General features: G+C 46.2%; 1 protein-coding gene across 2 annotated transcripts in view; it reads right to left on the bottom strand.

The window, feature by feature from the left end:
• Window positions 1-23679, bottom strand: part of NOX4 (NADPH oxidase 4) — a 154576-nt gene that overhangs the window by 12849 nt on the left and 118048 nt on the right. Inside the window, exon 14 of one of the 2 annotated variants that reach the window (XM_073318024.1) lies at window positions 1787-1906. The exons of the other annotated variant lie outside the window; for it this stretch is intronic. Within the exon in view, the coding sequence (XP_073174125.1) occupies window positions 1787-1906 (120 nt within the window). The remainder of the gene's footprint in view (window positions 1-1786; window positions 1907-23679) is intronic. 2 annotated transcript variants of the gene reach the window in all.

The raw sequence follows: 23679 nt of genomic DNA on the forward strand, positions 1-23679 counted from the left end.
AAAACCAAACACAAAACAAAAGACTGCATCCTCGTCCTGAAGGATACCCCGATATCCTCCACAGCTGCATGTCCTTAACAAAAAGGGCTTTGCCTTCCTACCCCTTCAAGTTTGGACACAAGAGTTACCGTTTTCACCGCGCCAATCTCAATTTTTATGAAGAGACAAAAAACAACAGTCAGCCTCTCCAGTGGACAAGTGCTCTGTATTGCTGATATCCTTACATATGAACAGCAAAACATCGCTTGCTCTTATTATTACATAATATTGCAGTGCATGACACGCAAGGTTCACTGTAATGCTGGGCTACGCCATGCACTGTCTGGAATCATCCTATTTATCTGGTATCGAAAACATTCACTGGACACTAAGCTGCTGTGGAAACGTCTGTACAAGCCTCTCACTGCCTCCAATAATACGCTGACAGAGACAGCCGTCTCATTACCTACTGCTGGCCCATAGTTATGATATGTGACGTTTTTTCTCAGCACTGTCAGGGATAATCCGTCCTGGAGAAAATGGTCAGGATATCCATTGGGACTCCAGTCTTTTGGCAGAAACGAAAATGCGCTTCAGAAAATGGTACTCCCCGTTCAAAAGAGCATGACCTCAAGCGGTCAACTAGTCCAGTCCCCTGCTCCAAGATGAACAATGGGCTTTCAGAGATGAAAATGTGTAGGGAACCTGTTAGGTTCTTTGAGGGCTCCACAAAGGCACCAGGAGCTGCCACATAAGAGCCTGATTTTCAGAAGCGCTGCGCACCCATGACTCCAACTGAGATTGAGGGGAGCTGAGTGAGCTCAGCATCTCTTAAAATCAGGCTTTAAAAGGTTTTAATTTTACTCCAGCTACCAGCTGATCTCTGAACAAGTGTGTCGTGTGTGAATTGTAAAACACTTTGTAAGCTTATTTCAACTGTAAGCTCTTTGGGCCAGGGACACTCTTTGCTCTGTTTGTGCAGTGACTAGCACACTGGGGCACTGGCCCGAGCCTGGGGCTACTAGGTACACCTAATAAAAATAATAATGAAGATTCACCGTTGTGTAAGAGTGGGATTGGGAGAATTTTGACAGCCCTGGTGACTCACAGAGAGACACTGAAAATTGTGTCTTACTGGATTTTAAAATGTTTTAAATTAACAATAATAATAATTTTAAAAGAGGCAATTAAGGTTAGGATTTTCAAAGGGGCTTAAGAGAGTTAGGTGCCCAAGTGCCATTTAAATTCAATGGGAGTTGAATGCCTGACTCCTCTGAGTTCCTGTAAAACACTTAGCTTAAGCATTCTTGAAAATGATAGGCAAAGAGCTTTGACTGAAGCCAAATATACACCACACTGATACTGCTCAAGCTTCCCCACGCGAGGAAATGCATCTCAGTCCTGACTCTCAGCACCCCTGTTATCTCTGTCCCTTGCCCGAACACAGACTGGGGAGTTTTCCAATTAAAAGGTTGGAATTGTAAACAAATATCCCCATGGACTTGGCAGAGCTCAAACTCAGTTTTCACGGGTCGCTGGATGGGAAACTCTGTCTATAAGGCCTTTAGGTACCACTGTGCCACCTAAGGTACTTTTTCAGCATTGCACTTTCAGCATTCATTGGGCATGAACAGCCAGCATGAATGGATTTGGGATTTTCAATGGCAGATCTCAATCCTCCTCCCTATTCCTCTCTCCACAGGAGGGTAGTGTTCCATGAACAGGAGGTATGCACATGCTGGAAACATTTACAATATGCAACACGGAACTCTGGGAAAATGAATTTAAATAGGGTAGGCTCACATACAGCAGCGTGTTGAGTATTGATGCAAATGGAGTTACTCCAATGCCTCCAGCCACACAGAGGCTAACTTCATAATTCAAGGATTCTTCAGAGGGGCTCCCGAAAGGACCGTCTATGTATAGCCTGCAGAAAAAGCAGAAATACTTTTCAACAAACACATTACAATACAATACAATACAAAGGGTGCAATGAATTTAAAGCCGATACAGAAATAATTTAAGTTAAATATTATTTCTGGGACTCAGAAGATGAAAGCTTTCCCTGGGAAAGTGCGTGTGGTGGAGGCTGTAGAGAGGAACCTAGGTCAAGACTGCACAAAAACCTAGGTATACCGAATCTCTAGAGACTCTGCATGATTACATGTGATGGCACATTTCTCAGTGATGTGGACAGAGAGGGCCAAACTATGGCTGCCCTTGCTACAGTGAAGACCGTAACAACTTGGCTGGTTATGCTGGGGAAAGCAAGAAGCACTGCCTTGCATTGCCCAGTAGGCTAGCAGTCCCAGAGGAGGCCTGCTTCCTGAACATCAGGCATGGCTGAAATGGCTAAACTGCCTACTCCACATTTTCATAAGTGTAGCAAGATCCACTCCCCTGCAACCTTCCCCTCGTGTCCCATTATACTTTACATGGGCATAATGACTCCAGGGAACATAAGGGTGATATTGCACATCCTGCTCATGCCCTGGAAGAGGCATAAATTAGCACAAATGACACAGTAACAGACTATAAAAGGATGACTGAATGATCAAGAATGGCAACAGGGTGTGATACCTCTAGCATTTCCATTTTAAAAAATAAAATAAAAAGGGAATTTCAATAGGAAGTCTTCACTTAGGGTAACATTTTCAAAAGTGCCTATGTGATTGGGAGCCTAAGTCTCATTTTCAAAAGTCACTGAAGCACTGAGAAGCTAAGTCTCATCAAAAGTCAATGGAACATACGTGCCTAAGCCACTAAATCACTTCTGAAATGGGATTTTGGCATTTTTAAAAATGTTACCTCTAATTCTCAGAGGCAACTTTGAAAATCCCAGCCCCAGTCATTAGAAGAATTATAAACAACTCTATAAAATGTGTTGAACAATTTCACATAAATCAAGGTTATCTTTTTATTAATATAGTAAGGATTTGATGCAGTTTTAACCAGAAGTACTAAGAAAAGGAGTACTTGTGGCACCTTAGAGATTAGAGACTAATAAATTTATTTGAGCATAAGCTTTCGTGAGCTTATGCTCAAATAAATTTGTTAGTCTCTAAGGTGCCACAAGTACTCCTGTTCTTTTTGCAGATACAGACTAACACAGCTGCTACTCTGAAACCAGAAGTACTAAGTATCAGAATAGATGGACTTACACAAAAAAGAGCTAGGACTCTGTTTCTCCATTGCATTACACTTGCTGTAGCTATTTACACTTGTGCAAAGCAAGCATAAAACACCACCATTTTGATGGGCTCAGGTGTAAAGGTAGTGGAGAATTGAGCCTCAATAGTCCCAGAATATCCCATATAGGCAGCATCTGGGTGTTCAGCTAAATATATTATTCATATGACAATGATTTAGGAAAAAAGGTTACCTTATTTGTCCCAGAACAAACATTCTACCCCAAACTGGTCAGACTTTATACTGAGGTCCCATTTAAAAAATAGTTTATAAAGTGTTATTAGATAATTCCTAGCTATTTTAATGGTTACTCAGTTGTTATAGTTATTAAATCCCCAGTCAACAGGTAGCTTATAACCATAGGTTGTAAACATCTATAACATCTTCTAGTGAAGTGCATATGACCCCTACTATGCATCTCTCTGACATGCTTATAGCAGCTATTCATCATTTATTAATCATTTAGAAACCATTTATGAATGCAACCTTAATATTAAAAGTGACTGTGAAAACTATTAGTTTGATGTGATTGATTTTTAGTGCACTTGCATGCAAAATGAAACCAACATATTAAATGTTTAACTTCATCATTTTCAGTAAAGTTCTATAATTTCTCTCCATACCCCAGAATTCACCATTTATAATGTTTAGTGTTTCATTTACCCTCATATACGCCTCTCATTATACCTCCATAATTGCTTTTGCCATTGCACAAAACAAAGGTGCAACAATATCAGAAGTACTGCCAATCTCCCCTCTTTACCTGGTTGAATCTTCTCAAATTAGCAACTGATCCTTCTATAACCTGGCTAGATTTCTTTTTTAAAGTCTTGGGGCTATTACATTACTGATCCTATTAATGACATCATAAATACCTTTATGAAATCCCAGTGCTAGTCAAAGCAGGTCCCCAGACAGCACAGTGATGAGCATGGCAAAACACAGATTAGGTAGAAATATGGACAGATAAAAAACGGTTACTTACTTTTGCGTAACTGTTGTTCTTCGGGATGTGTTGTTCACGTCCATTCCACATTGGGTGTGCGCATGCCGCGTGCATGAGCGTCGGAAACTTTTTCCCTTAGCAGCTCCCCTCGGGTCAGCGGGCCCCCCGAGTGGCGTCACTGCGCCGTGCATATATACCCCCGCCGGCCCGACCCCCTCCAGTTCCTTCTTGCCGGTGACTCTGACAGAGGGGTAGGAGGTTGGGTGGTGGAATGGACGTGAACAACACATCTCAAAGAACAACAGTTACGAGAAAGTAAGTAACCGTTTTTTCTTCTTCGAGTGCTTGTTTACGTCCATTCCACATTAGGTGAATTACAAGCTTACATCTGGAGGAGGGTAGGAGTCACGGAACAACTGATCGGAGGAGCGCTCTGCCAACTGCCGCGTCCTCTCTGGCCTGCTGGTTCACCGCATAGTGGGTCGTGAAGTGCACCGAGGACCAGGTGGCTGCTCTGCAGATCTCCTGGATCGGGACCTGTGCCAGGAACGCCGTGGAAGTCGCAAGCGCCCTGGTCGAGTGGGCCATGACCGCCGGGGCCGGAACACCTGCGATCTCATAGCACGCCCGGATGCAGCTTGTAATCCAAGACGAAATCCGCTGCGCCGACACTGGGAGGCCTTTTATCCTCTCGGCCACAGCCACAAACAGCTGCGCGGATTTGCGAAAGGGCTTGGTGCGCTCCAAATAGAATGCCAGCACTCGACGCACATCCAGGGTGTGCAAGCTGTGGTGACTCGGGTCCGTATGGGGTTTTGGGAAGAACACCGGCAGACAAATGCCCTGGCCCAAATGGAATTGGGAGACCAGCTTAGGGAAGAACTTGGGGTGCAGCCGGAGCTGCATCTTGTCCTTGTGAAATACTGTGGCTCAGAGGTGAGGGCCCTCAGTTCGAACACAACTTCTGGCCGAGGTAATGGCAACCAGAAATGCCACCTTTCAGGGAAAGGTGGAGGAGAGAACAGGTAGCGAGGGACTCGAAAGGGGGTCCCATGAGTTTAGAAAGGACCAGGTTAAGGTTCCATGGAGGGACTGGGGGGGGGGGGGGAAGGACGGGAACACCCTCTCCAACCCTTTAAGGAACCATCCCACCATTGGGTGGGAAAACACCGAGCCCCCAAGAACCCTGGATGGCAGGACTACCGGGGCCTCCACTGACAGCTCTAGGTGTGATGTGTACCAGTGCTGGCGAGCCCAGGCTGGGGCGATGAGGATCACCACTGCCCTGTCCCTGCACACCTGGCTATTGTCATTGGAAACTGGCACAGGGAGGCCACCGCTTGTTGGATAACCTGGAATCGGGATTCCAGAAGGTTTGCCCTGGCCTGCATCGCGTCCAGGACTGCCCCATGAATTCCACCCTCTGCGTGGGTACGAGCATGGACTTGGGGACGTTGACCAGGAGCCCCAGCTCGTGGAACAATCTCAGGGCCACCTCCACATGGCCCCACACCTCCACCTCGGATCGGCCCGCCAGGACTAGTCGTCGAGGTACGGGTACACCCAGATTCTCAGCCTCTGTAAGAAGGCCGCCACCACGCCATGCACTTCGTGAACACCCTTGGGGCCGCGGATAGACCGAATGGGAGAACCGCAAACTGGTAATGTTCTTGGCCCACGGTGAAGCGTAGGAACCGCCGATGTGCTGGGAAGATGGCAATATGAAAGTACGCGTCCTTCATGTTGAGGGCGGCGTACCAGTCCCCCGGATCCAGGGAAGGGATGATGGTGCCCAGAGAGACCATGCAGAACCGGGCCTTGACCAGGAATTTGTTGAGCCTGCGCAGGTCTAGGATGGGGCAAAGGCCCCCTTTGGCCTTGGGGGTGAGGAAGTACTGGGAGTAGAACCCCTTTCCCCTTAGGCCGTGTGGCACTGCCTCTACCGCCCCCGCCTCTAGCAGCGAGCGGACTTCCTTCTCTAGGAGATGCTTGTGAGAAGGGTCCCTGAAGAGGGACGGGGAAGGTGGGGGGTGGGGTGGGGAGGGGGAGAGAGGCGAACTGCAGCGAGTACCCTTTCCGCACCGTGTGTAAGACCCAATGGTCTGACGTAATGGTGGACCACGCACGGGAGAAACGGAACAGGTGGTCCAGGAAATAAAGGGATGGATCTGGTGACTGGTCTGGTACGCTGTCCTCGAGCGCACCTTCAAAAGCCTGGCTTAGTGCCCGGCTGGGGTTTGTGCTGGCCTTGGTTCTGGCCTGGTGCATTATTGTTATTATTGTTGCGCCATCGCCTGTTATCCCTGTCTCGCCTACGGTAAGGCTCATGCCTATGGCGAGGCTGGTACTGGTGTTGAGGGGGACGCTGCGGCTTAAAAGGGCTTCCTCTGGGTCGCCGGGGTGTGCATACCCAGCGACTTGAGCACAGCTCGCGAGTCCTTGAGGCTGTGCAGCCTTGCATCTGTCTGGTCTGAAAAGAGCCCGGACCCTTCAAAGGGGAGGTCCTGGAGTGTATTCTGGACCTCGGGGGGAAGGCCTGATTCCTGGAGCCACGCTGAGCGCCTGACCACTCCTGATGCGACTGTTCTTAGCTGCCGTGTCTGCCGAATCTAGGGAGGCCTGGAGAGAGGTCTTGGCTACTGCCTTGTCCTCGTCCACCAGGGCAGTGAACTCCTGTTGGGAACCTTGTGGAAGGTTGTCCTTAAACTTTCCCACTGCCGCCCAGGAGTTGAAATTGTGCCTGTTGAGGATGGCCTGCTGGTTCGCAATCCTCAACTGAAGACCCCAGATGAGTACACCTTTCTGCCAAAAAGGTCCAGGCGTTTTGCCTCCTTGGCTTTAGGGGCTGGGGCCTGCTGTCCATGGTGCTCCCTTTCGTTTACTGCTGAAACCACTAGGGAGCATGGACTCGGATGACAGAACAGGAACTCATAGCCCTTAAATGGGGTGAAGTATTTATGCTCCACTCCTATAGCCCTTGGAGCGCTGGAGGCCGGAGTCTGCCATATAGTCTTATAGTTGGACTGAATGGTCTTAATGAGCGGGAGCGCTATTCTGGATGGACTTTTGGGGCTCAAAATGTCCACCACGGGGTCCTCCTGCTCAACCATCTCCTCGGCTGGCAACCCCAAATTTTGGGCGACCCTCCGCAGCAATTCCTGATGGGCTCTATGGTTTATCGGCGGAGGACCGGACACCTCTGTACCCACCACCGCCTCATTGGGGGAAGATGAGGAGGTTAGCTGCTGCTCAACCCCCTCTGGTTGGTCCTTCTGCTCCCCATCTTCCATGGTAGTGGCCGCCGGCTCAGGCCGAGTGAGAGTCCATGGGACGTGAACGAGCTTGGTGCTGGACTCTCTGGTCTATGCTGGGGGGATGCTGGAGGCCAGGGATACTGTTACCTCTGGCACCGCCTGGCGTCAGTGAGGGGACCGGGACCGCTACACCGAGTAACTTGCCCTGGATGGGGCCCCTTGGCGCTCCTGATAGGCTCAAGAGGTCCAGAAGGGCCAATGGCCTGGCAGCCCCTATTGAGGTTGCCAGCTCCCCTGAGGGTCCCTGCTGTCCGGGCCCTGGTGCAGGTAGCTATAGTGGCCAGAGCCGATGCTGGACTGTGATGCCGATCGCGAAGGCCATGGCGATGCCAATGATCTGCGCCGCCGGGAGAACGAGCTGCTCCTGGCTGAGCGGGACCGGGAGCAGTACTGGTATCCTCGGGACCGGGACTGGCATCGGGACCCGGACCAGTGCCAGCGTTCCCTGGACCGGGACCGTCTGCGGGAGTCCTCTGGCGAGGGCCGTCTCAACTCCTCCCGGTGCCAGTCTCTGGGCGGTGCCAGAGAGCGGCATGCCCTTTTTTGGTGCTTCTTCGCATCGACCCGCTGCCGGTGCCGCAACCTCCTTCTGGGCCACCGGCAAGTGCGAGTCCACAGAGTCGGAGCTTGACCAGGACCAACTCTGGGAGCGGGGCCAGGATGGTGTCCTCGAGCAGCACACCATTGCTGGCTTATTCCTCGACAGCTCCCGAGGCATGGGTGCCGGAGGGTTCTCCCCATACGGGAGGGGGCTCGCCGCCGCCGGCTCAGTGAGGTCCTTTGCAGCCTCAAAGGTGCCAGGCGTAGAGGGCTGATCCGTTATGCCCTGGAGCCCATCGACCACACTGAGCTCACTTAGGTCTGGGCTCGGTGGGGCTTGTGTTGCCGGGACTGCCTGTGACAGCGCCGGTACCTTCCCGCTCTTGTCGGCGCTCGGGGCCCTGGGAACGACCACGCCTTCCTTTAGGCTGCGCCTGGGGCCGCACTGGGGAGGACAAGCGGTGCTGGGGCCTAGCCTGGTGCTCCGGGGCCGACAGTTTATGGTGCTTAGCCGGTGCTGGGTCTCTCGACGGCTCCGGGGCACTACGCACCGAGGAAACCTAAGCCTGCGTCGGGTGCTCCGGGCCCGGTGGCTGCAATGAGGCCTCCATCAACAGCTGCTTTAGGCGAAAGTCTCTTTCTTTCCTTGTCCTTGGCTTAAACGCCTTGCAAATTCTACACCGTTCAGTTTGATGTCCGTCCCCCAGGCAATGTAGACACGAGTCATGGGGGTCATTAACTGGCATAGGTTTGCGGCATGTGGCACAAGCCTTGAAGCCATGGGCCTGCGGCATGCTCCGTGGCCCGGGGCAGGTGCTGGAGGCCTCCAAGCACCTAGTGACTTAAGTGTCCACAATCTGTAAGTAAACAAACTGATAACAGCTACTCTAAGGCTAAGGGACTGCTCTTCTACGAGAGAGAGAGAGAGAGAGATTGTTCCAATGCCACCACGGATGGTAAGAAGGAACTGGAGGGGGTGGGGCTGGCAGGGGTATATATGCACGACGCAGTGGTGCCACTTGGGGGGCCCGCCGGGAGCCGCTAAGGGAAAAAATTTCCGACGCTCATGCACGCGGCGTGCGCACACCCAATGTGGAATGGACCTGAACAAGCACTCAAAGAAGAACTTCATTTCCAGGCTGGGGAAGAAATTTAGCAGGTTGTGTGCATGCATCTTGTAAAAATAGGACTTTGTTTCTATCTTTTCATAAAATATGTTACATTTTTCTCTAGTTAATAAAATGTACCAAATTGGTATATAAACTATATAAATGGGTAACTTCACTCATTACTGAATTGATGCCACTTCTCGAGTGGAATACAGCAGACCACTGCAACACTGCATAGCCATTTAATAGAGATGGTAAAGAAGCATCTGTTACCTAAATGAAATAGCAGTGGGAATGTAGATAGCCAGACTGTAATTAATCAAACTGGGATCTGGACCAGAGACCTCTAAAGTATACCTAGACTGCAATGTAAGCCCAGGGTTAGTCGAACTCAAATGAGCAGACTTTGGATTTGTTAACCTAGGGCTTGAACATCTACTCTCATTTGTAACCCCAGGCTAGGAATTGTTGAACCTGGGTCCCAACCTGGTGCTCCAGCCTCTACACCACATTATGTGGGCCTGAGGCCAACCACTCACATCCAGCTTACCTAGCACCCTACCAAACTGTGGCTGCTTTAGCCCTTTGTTCATGATGCAGTCAGAAAAAACTGGACTGTTCACCAAACTTGATTGTCCAGAGGACAAAGAAAGTCAGCCCATGGAGTTTTGGAATATTTTTGGTGGACTCCCAAGGTCCAGTGGGGCTGTGTCTACATTGCAAAGCAATATGGCTTGAACCCTGGGTTAGCACCATTTGTGCATAGATAGAAAGGGGGTTAGGCTTGAACCTGAATTCAAACCCTGGGCTTACATTGCAGTGTAGACTTACCCTTAGAGAAAATTGCCACAGACACTTCAATGACAAATAGTATGCCTCTCAGATGTACATCTCATCTGTAAACTGGCACTTCCAACAGCAAAGTAATACCTAAGACAGTTGAGGTCTAATTCTGGGGTATTGGTGGGGAGAAAAAAAATCTGTACTGAATCACTAGGACCAATTCCTGCAGCCCATAGGCATTCCTTGGATGTTTCTCATCCTTGTATTAACCTAGCCAGACGCTGCTTAGCTTGTGAGATCTAACAAGACCACAGCCAAGATGATAGTGATACAAGCACAGAACAAACACTTGTCTTGCATTTTTTACAATTTTCTTTTTCTTTCTACTACAAGGTTTTTGGTTCTTCCTTGAATATATAGAGTCATGGCCAAAATCATGAAAAACCAAAAGCAAATCAGGCAAATTGGACTTCAAAAATGATGGTCTGGCATCCTTTCTGAGAATAGCTTCACACCACATTGCAGCACCTCAGCAAACTTGTACAAAGATCTGCTTCAGATGGTCTAAAATCAAGGGCAATGTACGATGGCCTGATGCTACCAAGGGCTAAACAACTCCTGGAAATACTGAATGCCCTCAAATCCCAGTGATGTCAGTGGGAGTTGAAGCTGCTCAAAACCTTGCAGAATTGGACCCAGAATCCGCAAATTACGTAAGCAAGTGCTGAATACTATGCCTATTATACAAAGCACTTAAGAATATGCTTAAAATTAAGTATATGCAGATGTGCTGCTTTGCTGAATTAGGGTCATAAACATCAGGCTTTATTAGAGAATTCTAAAAGGAGTAACAGCAAAGCTGCATATATGATCAATTAGAGCTGGACCCTGCTTCCATTCAAGTCAATGGAAAAACTCCCATGCCGAAGGATCAGGGGCTTACTGAACTGACTAATGATTCAAATTCACTAATGATTCAAATTCATATGGAGAGTCTTATGTATCTTTTACGTCCTGTCAACACTTCCCCCCACTCAACTGACAGTAATGAGAAGTTTTGCATAAAACCCGGCACGGCCACAAATGAAACCTAACTGAGTTCTATTAAGACAGCCAAGCCAAAGGGAGTACTTGTCTTGAGCTTAGTCCCAGATGTATCCTGTTACTGAGAAGTTTTTATTTAAAAGCATCATTAATTTAAAATGTATAAAGGGATTACAATCTTAATAAAGTTTTATTAACTCCCCCTAGCAAAGCAATTCAAATGAAGTCCCATTTTTCACATTTATTAATTTTCAGGCTTAAGGGCTGCTCTCAATTATTTTAGCACAACATCTCAAAACACCACAGAGGGAAGCGCAGGGGAAAAAATGTGCCACAGGAAGAATCATGGCATGGTGTATACATATATATTAAAAAAAAAACCTCAAAGAAACTTGGAGCGTGTATGAACTCTGTAAAAGTAGAACACCTCTGTTGTATTCCACTAAACAACTGCAAATGCTGTTGCTAGGTCTTGCCTTTTTTCAAGGCTTTGGGGAGAAGTTAGGGGGACCATGAGTGATGTTAATGGAGCAATAAGCTGGATAAGGGAGTTCATTTAAGAGTTCATATAGTATTCTGATTAAGGTAGTATCAGAATTTGTATCTTGAAGAAAAACAGTTGGAATCTGAGTATTGAATGTTATTTAAGTTTTGTAAAACACCAAAGGTGAAATCCTAGCCCCACATAAGTCAGAGGCAAAACTCCTATTGACTTGAGTGTGGACAGGATTCCACCCAAGGAAATGAGACTTGGTACCCTAGCTACCTGACCCAGAGCCCATTTATGCCAATGGATGGACTCACACTCACTTCAATAGGCTTTGGATTAAGTCTAAATAAATAGAAATGTGTAGGTTTTAGTCTCTCCCTTTGTAATCTGCTAGACCAATACTTACCTGCCTCACAGGGATGATGATGATTCTTCTTTTTCCTTTATGATGCTTTTCCTGGTGAGGGTCATGGCGGCAGCATGGAGAGTAGGGAGGACCGGACCTCCTTTTCCTCTGCAACAGGTTCCAGCTCCTCCTGGGGGATTCCCAGGCATTCCCAGGCCAGCTGGGAGATCCCTCCAGTGTGTCCTGGGTCAGTCTCAGGGCCTCCTTCCAGTGGGATGTGCCTGGTAGAGTTCTGACAGAAGCCTCCCAGGGGGGCATCCTTATCAGGTGCCTGAACCACCTCAGCTGGCTCCTCTTGATCCAAGGAGTAGGAGCTCTACTCCGAGGCTCTCCTGCATTGCTGAGTCCCTCACCCTGTCTCGGAGAGTAAACCCAGCCACCCTGCGGAGAAACCTCATTTCCACCACTTGTGCCTGTGATCTTGTCCTTTCAGTCATTACCCAAAGTTCATGACCACAGGTGAGGATGGGGATGTAGAGAGACCTGTAAACCCAGAGCTTCATCCGAGAACTCAGCTCCCACTACACCACCACAGATTGGTACAGCACCAGCATCCCTGCTGCCACCACACCAAGCTTCTGGTTGATCTCATGCTCCCACTTGCCTCGTGAACAAGAGTCCTAGATACTTGAACTCTTCCACTAAGGGCAGCTGCTCCCCACCTCACCTTGAGAGAGCAGCCTTTCTTCCAGGAGAGGAACATGACGTCCATTTTGGAGGTGTTGATTCTCATTCCAGGTGCTTCACACTCAGCAGAGAAACGTTCCTTAACTAATATTTGTAAAGGACTTGGACATACTTGAGTAAAAAGCACAGAACATCTCTAAGATATGGCCTTTCCTATCCATCCATACAGCTACAACCATCACCCAGGCCCTCATCATCTCACTTCTCAACTACTGCAGCATCCTTTTCCCTGGCCTTGACAAATGCAATCTTACTCCACTCTTATCTATGTCACCCCTCTCTTTACATCTCTCCTCTACTGCCCTTTCTCTATTGCATCAAACGTAAGCGGCTTCTCTTCACTTCCATGGTCCTTTGCAGCCTATCACCCCTCATTCACTATCCAGATGTCAACTCCTGCTTCCAATCAGCCCAGGAGGTCAGTCTCCATCACCCACGTTACATTTTCAAACAAGTACCTTTGTGCTGTCTCCCATGCTGCCCCTTGTGTTTGATGTTGGAGTCCTCCCACATCACAAAACTACTTCAATATGCCTAGATAACTGCCTATCACGCTGACCAACATTGTCTCATTGTTTCCTTGTACCCCCTCCCACATTTGTCTGTCTGTAGCCATCTGTTGTCTCTTGTTTTACACTTAGATTGTAAGCTCTCTGGGGCAGGATCTATCCTTTTGTTCTGTTTTTAAATAGCATCTAGCACAACGTGGTCCTGGTTTATGACTAGGACTCTGAAGCACTATGGCAATAAAACTGATAAATGGGCCAGAACTGGAACTTTAAATCTGGGTATATATAGAACATAAATTAGGCATACAGTGTACAAAGGTATGTGAACAGTTGTTCCTGCCTCATTTTGAACATTTGACCCAATATATAGGTTGCTTAGATTATATTAGTACAAGTTATAGAGGTTCACATTATTTTACCTTCCAAGTAAACCGTATTTGTCATTATCACAGAATACCTGCAACAGCAGGGCAAGTTAATAAACAGATCTCCAAGTAGCTGTTTGGTCTTTGTTTGGTAATATACTGTATCTTACATTATTATTTAAACTTCAAATAATTAACCTAAACTCTGAAAGCATTGTGCTCAGAAAACTTGTCATTGTTGACAGCATTTCAATATCCTTAGTCTTTTTCACATTACACAACAATTAAATCACGTAGGAGCAACACCTGAATAACACAGGAGTGCACCTTGGTTTGGACACATTTCCAGACCTACAATATGCATTGCTTTCCTGATTTAAAGTGTAACAAAAGGTGACATCTGGCATGTGAAACTGGAAATTCCCTTGTGTTCTCCTGACATTGAAAAGGATGATGTTTTCATTAAAGAAAACAGCAATCACCTAGACATTAGCTTTTTGAAAACCCAGTGGGTCCAATTAGCTTCATATATTTCTTTTTACATCAGATGTCAAAGTATTAATATTTTAATTCAATTTATATTAGGGTTTTCATTTTGAATGGCTTGTGCTCAATTTCTATCTGATTGACTATGCAACTCTTTCTTTTCAACATCAAGCACTGCTTTTTTCTTAGACAATGCACAGTGGCTTTTAAAAGTTTTTTCCCCCTTTTCATAGAATCTGCTTTCTTTAGGGTATTTATTGGTACAATGTCTACGTTATAATAAAATGTTTGCTCAAAACCCACATGGAATCAATTGCCTTCATATTTTATTTTCACAGAAAGATTCCAAATTATTATTTCAGTGTTAAGTTCTAGCAAACAGTTTGTTTTGAAACATCTCCACTAGATTCCTTTCTTATTGACTGTGCAAATCTTTCCTTTCATATTTTCCCTTAGACCATAAAGATTGTTATCTTCTTTCCCTTCCAGACAGAATCAGGTCTTTTTAGAGAGACATGTACTAATCTGCAGTACAGAGATAGAAACTGTTCATTTCAGAAGCTATCTAGTAGGATTTTAAAGCATCATACAGGCGAAGCCTGCCTCGGAAATTTCCCAAAATGTTACCTGGCTTCCTGAAATAAGGGGAAATTTTTTTTAAAATAACACCCCCACCCCTCCGCTCCTTGCATTTATAGGATACAATTTCCAAGTAGGATACAATGGGTATGACGACAAAAGTGTGTGTGTACCTAATGCACCTTTAAAACCACAAATCTGTGTACACAAAAGGTAAAAAAATTCTCTCCTTTTGCAGAAGGACCTTGGGGCATACGCAGGACATAATTGGGACATAGGCTTTGTTGGCTCTCTGCACACAGGCATTTGGAGGTGGTGGACCTGCTGTGATTCTTAACACAGGTGACTTGGGATGGATTTCCTTTGTTTCAACTGACATTTTTATATCAGAAAAGTAGAATGCTTTAAAATAAGGGGTTGGATTCTCTGCTAAGGTCTCAAAGCGTATGTCTACGCTGCATCTAAGAGGTATGATTCCCAGCCCGGGCAGACAGACTCATGCTAGTTCAGTTTGAGCTAGCACGCTACAAATGGCAGCAGGGGACATTGCTCAGGCTAGCCACCCAAGTATAGACCCAGGGGGGGTTGAGTGGGCTTGGATTCAGGTGGCTAGCCTGAGCCGCTGCCAGTGCTGCAATGTGCAAGCCTAAGTTCCCTGTAAGCTGCGCGGCCATGCAGCAGCCTATTTAGGACCATGCAGGCGCTTAGGGGACCTGCCACGGCTGGGGGAGGGGCGCCCCACCTAGCCCAGCCCCCAACCTGCCGTGGGAGGGGCGCCCCTCCCCCGGCCCTGCTGGGGTCGGGTGCCTATCCTGCAGCCCCAGCCCCAGAGCTCCCACGGCGGGGACAGGTGCCTCTCTCCCCAAGCCCAGGTGCTGCTGCGCGCAGAGCGTGCTGGGGGGAGTCCTCTCTCCAGCACCCCAAAGCCCTCATCCTCAGCCGCACCCTAGAGCCCGCACCCCCAGCCGGAGGCCTCAACCCCTGCACCCAACCCTCTGCCCCAGCCCTGAGCCCCTTATGCCCGGCCCCACCCCAGAATCTGCACTGCCAGCCAGAGCCCTCACACCCCTGCACCCTAACCCTCTGCCCCAGCCCTGAGCCCCCTCCCACAAGAACCCCTCCGTCCCATCCCCACCACATGAATTTTGTTATGTGCACCAATATGGAGGTGATGTGTCACACATCACCTCCATATTGGTGCACATAACAAAATTCATTCCGCACATAGGTGGGAAAAATTAGAGGGAACACACTTCTGTTTTTGCTAGCGCACGCTGAGCTAATGCAAGTCCGTCTACCCAGGCTGGGAATCACATCCTCCCCGTTGCTGTGTAGACATATCCAAAGTGGCTGGAGATGGTTGGTAAAGAATCTTCTCTCCTGTGTCAATTGCCCACAACCTCTGGCCATACGATGAAGGACGGAGTGTGCTGGGGGCATGGACATGATGGAGAGGGCATGAAAGGGGGTGTGGAGTAGCATCTTTGCTACACCCAATTCTCCAGCCCTAATCTGCACAGGGGCTATGTGGCTGTGATGGGGTGTACCTACCCCGCACTGATTCAGCAGGGGTTAACCACACAATGTGGGCCGACGAGGATACGCCCCCATTGCCCCTGCTGGGACCCAGGTATAAAAGAGTAGCTCAGCTCAGTCTGGCTGGAAGCTGAAGGGAGCAGATGTGCGTTGCAGGCTCCTGCAAAGAGACTACTAGAGCTCCAAGACACAGAAACCAGATGGGCTGAGCTCCAACTGACCCCCAGCCATCCGCCACTACTGATGGAAGAGAGACAGAGGAAGCCTCAAGATGGCCAGACTCAGAAGGAAGGGTAGGAAGTAGCCCAGGGGAATTAGACATTAATCCTGTTGTGGAACTGGGGATGGACTCAGCATGTTTTGCAAGGACCCCTGCTGATCCTGTGGCGGACATACGTGCCACAGACAAGGCCCTATGCGAGTAGGGAGGGCTTTGGTCCTCCTATCCTGGTTGCCACCACCCCTGGGTGATAGCCCACTCTCCTCTGGCCACTAGGCTGAGCTGCCTCGCCTAGGAGGGCAGGTCCCACGGACTCTGACCACTAGGCTGTGCTGCCCTGGGAGCCAGGGCCACTACGGCAACGTGAGAGATTAGGCCACTCGGGTCATGAAACCCCTGCCTTTATTCCCCCACAACCCAGTGACCCCCTGACGGTGGTACCTACCCCATTACAATGGTCCTGAGTTTAGGAGCCACAGTTCCACCCTCTCCAATCTGCCTGACACAGCAGGCCAGAGTGGAGTATCCAGACCAAAACGTTTACTTGTTCACTGTCAATAAAATCCTTATTCATTTGTATTTATTGATAACAGAACATTTAATAACTTAGGCCCCAATTTTCCATTAGTTCCAATAGAACAGCTATCAATGAGACTCCACATGAGTGCAGGGGCTAGCAGATCCCAGTTCAGTGTTGGGGCTCAGATACCACAGTGGAGAAGGCCGTGTAAGTACAGAGTGAAAGATAACTTTAGAGAGAAAGTGGCCCTATACATAATTAAATGTGAGATTTTCAAAGATGCTTAGTGCTGGCCTAACTGCTTCATTGCTAAAGCTTTCATTGAAGCTAATGGGAGCACAGCTAGACCAATGCTGAGTGCTTTTGAAAATCACATCGTTCATTGATCAAGACATGATCCTGTACCATCTAGGAGGCAATAGGTGTTTTACTGCTAGCTTCCCTCACAACTGCTTTGATTCCTTCATAACTGAATTAAATTGAATAAATATTGTGCAATGTACCTAAACAGAGAACCAAAATTTCTTATTACAGTCATTACTGTCTTTATTGTAGACAGGTAGCAAGACTTTAGTCCATCTACTTATTGAAGTAAAAAGGTCTGTAAAAGCATATATATTAACTGCATGAATTAAGATGCTTTTGATCTCTCAAAGAAGAATGCATACTTTCTGTACCAAAATTTTTGGTTCAATATTCTTAATGTTATATTAATTTTGTTTCCTGAGAGCTTTTTTATTGCCTCTTCACAGAATGTGTCTAAAATGTTCCTGTGATTAAATGTTACATATAATTTAATTTCATTATAACAAGACATCCAAAATTCTGTTATTTCCTTACTACTTTCCTAATTACATCAGATATTCTCCTAAACTTCCTGAGAAATGTTTTGCCCTTCCACAACATTGTCTCATCAGTAAATAAAGTTAAACAAGCAAAACATTTACATCTTTAACAGTGTCAGCCTTGTCTCTCTGAAGGCTAGATTCAGATATAATTTAGGGATACCAGAAGGTTTCCTTGGGCATCTGCAAACGCATGTAGGAATCTGAAAGCTGAGGTGTATATATTGAATCCAGACCTGAAAAGAGATGTTGAAGGTGGTTGAGGGGATGTCAATTGGATTTAAAATCTCTCCTTTGTATATTGTTTACTGATTTATTAGGTACCATGGTGATTGTCTGTCCATTTCCTACAACAAATTATAATTTAGTTTTAAAATAGTCAACAGTAGCAATGCATTTTCCCTGTTGTCCTGTTTTTATTGCTATGGGAACTCATAATCCCCTGTATTACGATGCTTGGAACCCACACTGGAGTTTCTGTCTGTCACACAGCTTGCCCACTTCTCCTTAGCAGCCACAATACTCAGTTCTGTTAGTGTAATCACTGTCCCCTGCCTCTGCTGGCATCACCAATTCAGACCTTTGACGCTCACTAGGCCAAATTCTATGCTGAGTCAATGCAATGCCACTGGCCCCATTTAGGATTGCACACGGTATACAAATAAGTGCAGAAATTAGCCTGCTATCTTTAGACTCCAATTCAAGTTTTTCGCACTTCCAACAGTTATACATGCTTCTTGGCTATTTGAACTAACACTGAAGATAGATGGGAATCTAACCATGCAAGAGACCAAGCGGTACTGCCAATGCTCAGATATTTGCAAGTTTAAAAAAAAATCACAGCATAAAATATTTTATATGTTGCCTTAGGATTCACCAGCAGCTGCCAATGAGGACTTTGCTGTGCTAAGAAGCAGATCGTCATGCAGCTGCTTTGCATCTATAAAAACCTTGTTTTGTGTTGCTTTGCATTGCTCAAGAAAGCATCTTACCTCCAAGGCAAACATTATTTTCTGGCAAAGCAGCCAAAACAATAAATAAAATCATGGAAATTTTGTCCCAGTTTTTCAACAAAAATTTACAACAAAAAATTTGCAACCAGCTCTGTGAGGTTGTTGAAAAGGGTGGGGAGGGTAGGAAGTGGGGAAAATATCGTAATTTCCCTATTTTTCATCAAAAACATTACTTGATCACCATTTTCTGATCAGTGGCACTTAGTTTTCTTTTCAGATCCTGAAATGCTGAGATGCTGCAGAAATGGAGAACTGCCAGTCAAGAAGGAGAGGCTAGATGATAGGTAGAAATCTAACCACCCAAGAGACCAATCCAACGATAGGTGGGTGGGTGGGTGGGATGTAGGATGCTGGAAGAGGAAGACTATGAATTACTGGTAGGTAATTTTCTCTTCTCATATGTATAATCGTCTCCCATTTTACAATGCAAGCTTTGCACTAAATAGGAGTAGCAGGTAGAAAGACTCAGGAGGAGGAGGAGAACAACACTAACCATCATTATGGATGAATTTTTCTGAGTACAGGGGAGAGGGGTAAAGCATACAGCTAGCTAACTGCCCACAGTGCTTAATGGATCTCTCAACTAGGTCCCAAGATCCACTCAAGGGACATGAGTAAGAGGAACTAACATCATCCTGGCAGACGCTAAGGCTTAGCCTGACAGACAGGTGTAGGTGTGTAAAATTCCGGTTAAATATCTGCGAGAAGGAAGGCGGAGGATAAAGAACACTCCATGAGCACTGGAGGAGTGAACTGATACAAAACCTGTTCTATCCCAATATACGTGGCAATAACAGGAATGCCAAAATCTAGGCCAAGCTCAGCCATTCCAGGCTCCTCTGACTACGCAGCAGGTGTAATTTCAAAGTGAAAGGGATAGAAAGAAAGATAAAGAGAATAGACTGGTTTATATGGTAAGTTCTCAGTGAATTAGCCACTTAGAACAGGGCAGATCAAAATGAACTAAAATCTTTGAATGCAAACATAACTGACTTGTAACGGGGCCACAAAGACAAGGGGATCTTAACATATAGCATAGCTAAGTAGAAATCCTTTGCTACACAATATGTAATAAACTACAAAGAAAGGTATCCATAAATCATTTCCACACACTGAAGGTGAGCTGGGTAAGTAAAGGAGACTAATCAAGGCAAAAAGTCATCGTCCCTCTGGAGAAACTCCCTTGACTTATAGCAAGAAATTCTCTCTCACAATCAGGGTCTTTTGATGGAAAGATCCACTCCTGAACGTTATAACCTACCCAGAGCAGAGAAAATTTCCATGATAGGCAGTCTCATTGGGGGACAATAGGGGGAACAGCTAAAGAGGTTAGAAATCCAGTAGGCTTGAGGCTCTACAGAAGGCAGAAGACTATCTTTGAGCCTAGGTGCCAGAGAAGCTGTAGGACCTCCTCTGAAGGCCACTGTGAGCAGATGGGAATTGAGTTCTGCATGTTAGTGGGAGGTAAAGGCAAAGGGCCTCCAGCTGTTCCATCAGTAGTCAGACTACCTCAGTCCCATACTTTCAGTATCTTGCTGATAGCCTCTTTCCCAGAGAGGAAGATGCAAAACCAGCAAGACAAAAATGGATGGGATCCATATCCACTGAAAGCTGCAGTGAACCAGGCTGTGGGTGGTCAGGTCTGGTAGTCAAAATGAAAGTTCAGCCTACTGATCAGAGCTGGGTCCAGCAGGGCAGAGTCAAAGAGAAAAGCAATGTTCAGTACCGGAGGGACAGAAGCCGAATCCCAGAGCTTGGGTATAAACCAAGGTCACAGTCAGAAGGTGTAGCTTGGAGTCATAGCTGGCAGCGAGAAGCCAAAACTGAAGGGTTAACCGGAGTCACAGCCAGGAGGCGTAGCCAAGGGTCCGTAGCCACTCCTGGCCTGGGGCAGGAGCAGGTACAGGCTGGGATTGGGACTGGGACTTGAGCAGGAGCAACACTAGGAACAAGCTGGCCTTGCCCCTGACACCAGAGTTGAGGATCAACACCAGTAAATAAAACAGCAAGAGAAGAGAAAGATCTACTGGATCTGTAGTGGAAGTTTCTGGAGGTGACATAGGCTGAGGGATGAACCCACAGAGCAGTCCCATGCATAAAAGCTGATGGGGCTACCAGAGAATTCCACCACATCCAATTATTCCAGCCCTGAGTAGCCACTTGACGTCTTAGTTGCCCTTCACTGAATATCCTCTGAAGTTCCCCTCTGCCCCCCCAAATAGTGAAGGGCCCACTACGCAGCATTCCAACCTCAGTCTTGCTAAGGCAGTATATCACAGCATCATTATTCGTAAGTAGTACAGTCTGCATGTCCTAGGATAGAGTTTCTCAATCTTTTCAGGTTGTTGAGCCCTTTTAAAGCCAAAAATATTCAGGACCCCTTTATATTTACTTTAAAAGAAAGAAGAAAATAATGATTCAATGAGAAAAGTGATAATCCTATAGAATTTGTTTGTGTTTTCAAGAAGTTGAAAGAGAACATCTGACCTTGAAGGGCAAGGGTGTGCAGGGAGTGGGATAATGAGCTTTTCTTTGCTTTACACTGCAATAAAATTTTCAAAGCCTTCTGACCCTTGAGATTGCCCTTCATCACCTGGGGTTTCATTACAACCAGCTGAGAAACACTCTCATAGGATAATGTTATTATAAGAAACTGAACCAAATGAGGGCCTGATCCTGTGATCCTGACATCACAGTGATGTCATATCCTTCCTCAATGTGAAGCCATGAAGGAATAAGGATGTATGAGGTAACTATCCGCATGATTCGGCCCGGCATATGAGCTCATCTCCCCTTTTTATGGTCCAGTGGATTGAGCAAGACCAGGGAGAAATGAGATCAGGTTCCCCACCTCTCTCACTGATTCACTGTGACAATTTGAGGAAGACATTTAAATAAGTGACAACTGCCTGGAAAGGGAAGGGACGATCTTCAACACAAGGGGTTGATTGGCCAGGCGATTGTACAGATAGAAAGTTGTGGTGAATAACTTGATCTTGGGTGAACTGCCCACATCTGAAGCCAGCCTGAACAAAGGGCAATTGTGGTTTAATAACCTGGTTGATGCGCATCAGAATCAGTGTCTCCATAATCTTGTATGTGACACAAAGGAGAGAGAGAGGTGGATAGCTCTTTGAATCTCCCAGCAGTGTTCATGGTTTCAGAATGGGCTATGGCCTTTGCCTTGCGCAGGATTTTTGGATCAACAGCTCTTGGAATCTTCCAGCAGTTTTCCTGGAGATGCAGTTGTCCGAGAAATATCAGTTAAAGAACTAAAGCAGCCAGCTTTTGGTCCTACATGCAGTAGGGACTCTACATGGATATAATCCAGGCCAGAAGCCTTTTCTGTTTTCGTAAATTCTACAGCACACTACAGATCTTTATCTGAAAAAGGAGCCTCAGCTTTGAATCTGCACAGGAGCCTGCCAACTCTGTAACATTAGTTCTGACTACACAGCTGAAGGACTTACCCATGTTCTGTGTGCGGCCTTGGGGTGGGATGTAACAGCATTTGTGGTGACTGAAAACTCCTTTGTGCTGAGGATGGTGGCTCCAGAAAGTCTTCTCATGGTCTGCCAGGCTTTCTGGCTCGAATGATTAAAGTCCATCTTTGTCACTGTCTCTTTCCATTGATTATATCTGGTTTGAACTGGCAGTTGAATTCCTTTTTCTTATTAATGGCTTCCTATTTGTTACCAGCGAATCTGAACTTCTGGTAGAGCTTACTCTCCTCTGATGACTAGCCCAGGATATACTTTCGGCAACAGCCTCTACGGATTGGTTTCTTAGCAACTGCCTGAACTGATTTGCAGAAAAATTGATAGGGTATATGTACTATCTTTTCATGGTGTCCTCTGTGAGTGGTTCAAAGTGAAATGAAAGCATACAAAATGCAGAATGCAGGCTCATGTTCTAAGCAAAAATCAGCCTGAAAGAGATGTCCTTTGAAGGGGCACCTTTCAGGGCCGGCATCGCAAGCACTAGCTCTGGGGCCAGTTCTCAAAGATGCTGCAGTCCAATATAAAGGGGATATTGGCAGCACAAAGGGATATCCTTCTCCACATAGCTACAACTGCAAACACATGTAATCTTCCCCCAGGTTATGCACTCCATCACAGATTATTTAAATCAACGTTTCCTGCTTGTTGAATTTAAATAATCAATTTTAATCGTGTTTTGCATTTCTACATTTTTAGTTATTTTCCTAAAGAAAGGCTGACTCTCATTAGTTGGCAGCCACTAAAACACGTTTATTTGCAACAAAACACAGCCTTTTCATTAATTTTGGTGTTTGCTAACCATGAGGATACACTATATCGATACACATTTATTTGAAGTTATAATGCTTAACTTACATTCATGCAGATGCTTACTTTTTATTTTAAAAAATGGTTAAAGATGCATTTCTTATTTACTAGATGATGGTTATTTTTTTAAACTTTTGATTTGTGCCATGGTGTTTGGATGGAATTTCAAATTCAATTAAGAATGCATAAAACAGCAATTTTATTCATTTTAGTTAGTTAATTAAATACAACTACCTTAAATGTGCTGGAAACATAAAAAAGTTTATCAAAACATGTTTTGTATTTAAAATTAACTGACTAATTAAACAAAGGAAATGTTATCTGTAGTTAGTGAAGTGAATCGATTATTTCTGGTCACTATGTCCTTCAAGATTTTAGAAACTAGTAGATCTCATTCCCTCACACCAAGTTTGCTCATAAATTAGGAGAAGAAAACAAGCTTTCCTGCTTTTTTCAACTCCCAGTTGGTTTTGTAACTTCGAATGAGCTAGTCATTCATAGAATCATAGAATATCAGGGTTGGAAGGGACCTCAGGAGGTCATCTAGTCCAACCCCCTGCTCAAAGCAGGACCAAGCCCAACTAAATCCTCCCAGCCAGGGCTTTGTCAAGCTTGACCTTAAAAACTTCTAAGGATGGAGATTCCACCACCTCCCTAGGTAACGCATTCCAGTGCTTCACCAGCCTCCTAGTGAAAAAGGTTTTCCTAATATCCAACCTAAACCTCCCCCACTGCAACTTGAGACCATTATTGCTCGTTCTGTCATCTGCTACCACTGAGAACAGTCTCGATCCATCCTCTTTGGAACTCCC

Source organism: Lepidochelys kempii, chromosome 1 (assembly GCF_965140265.1).
Source record: "Lepidochelys kempii isolate rLepKem1 chromosome 1, rLepKem1.hap2, whole genome shotgun sequence".
NCBI lineage: Eukaryota > Metazoa > Chordata > Testudines > Cheloniidae > Lepidochelys > Lepidochelys kempii.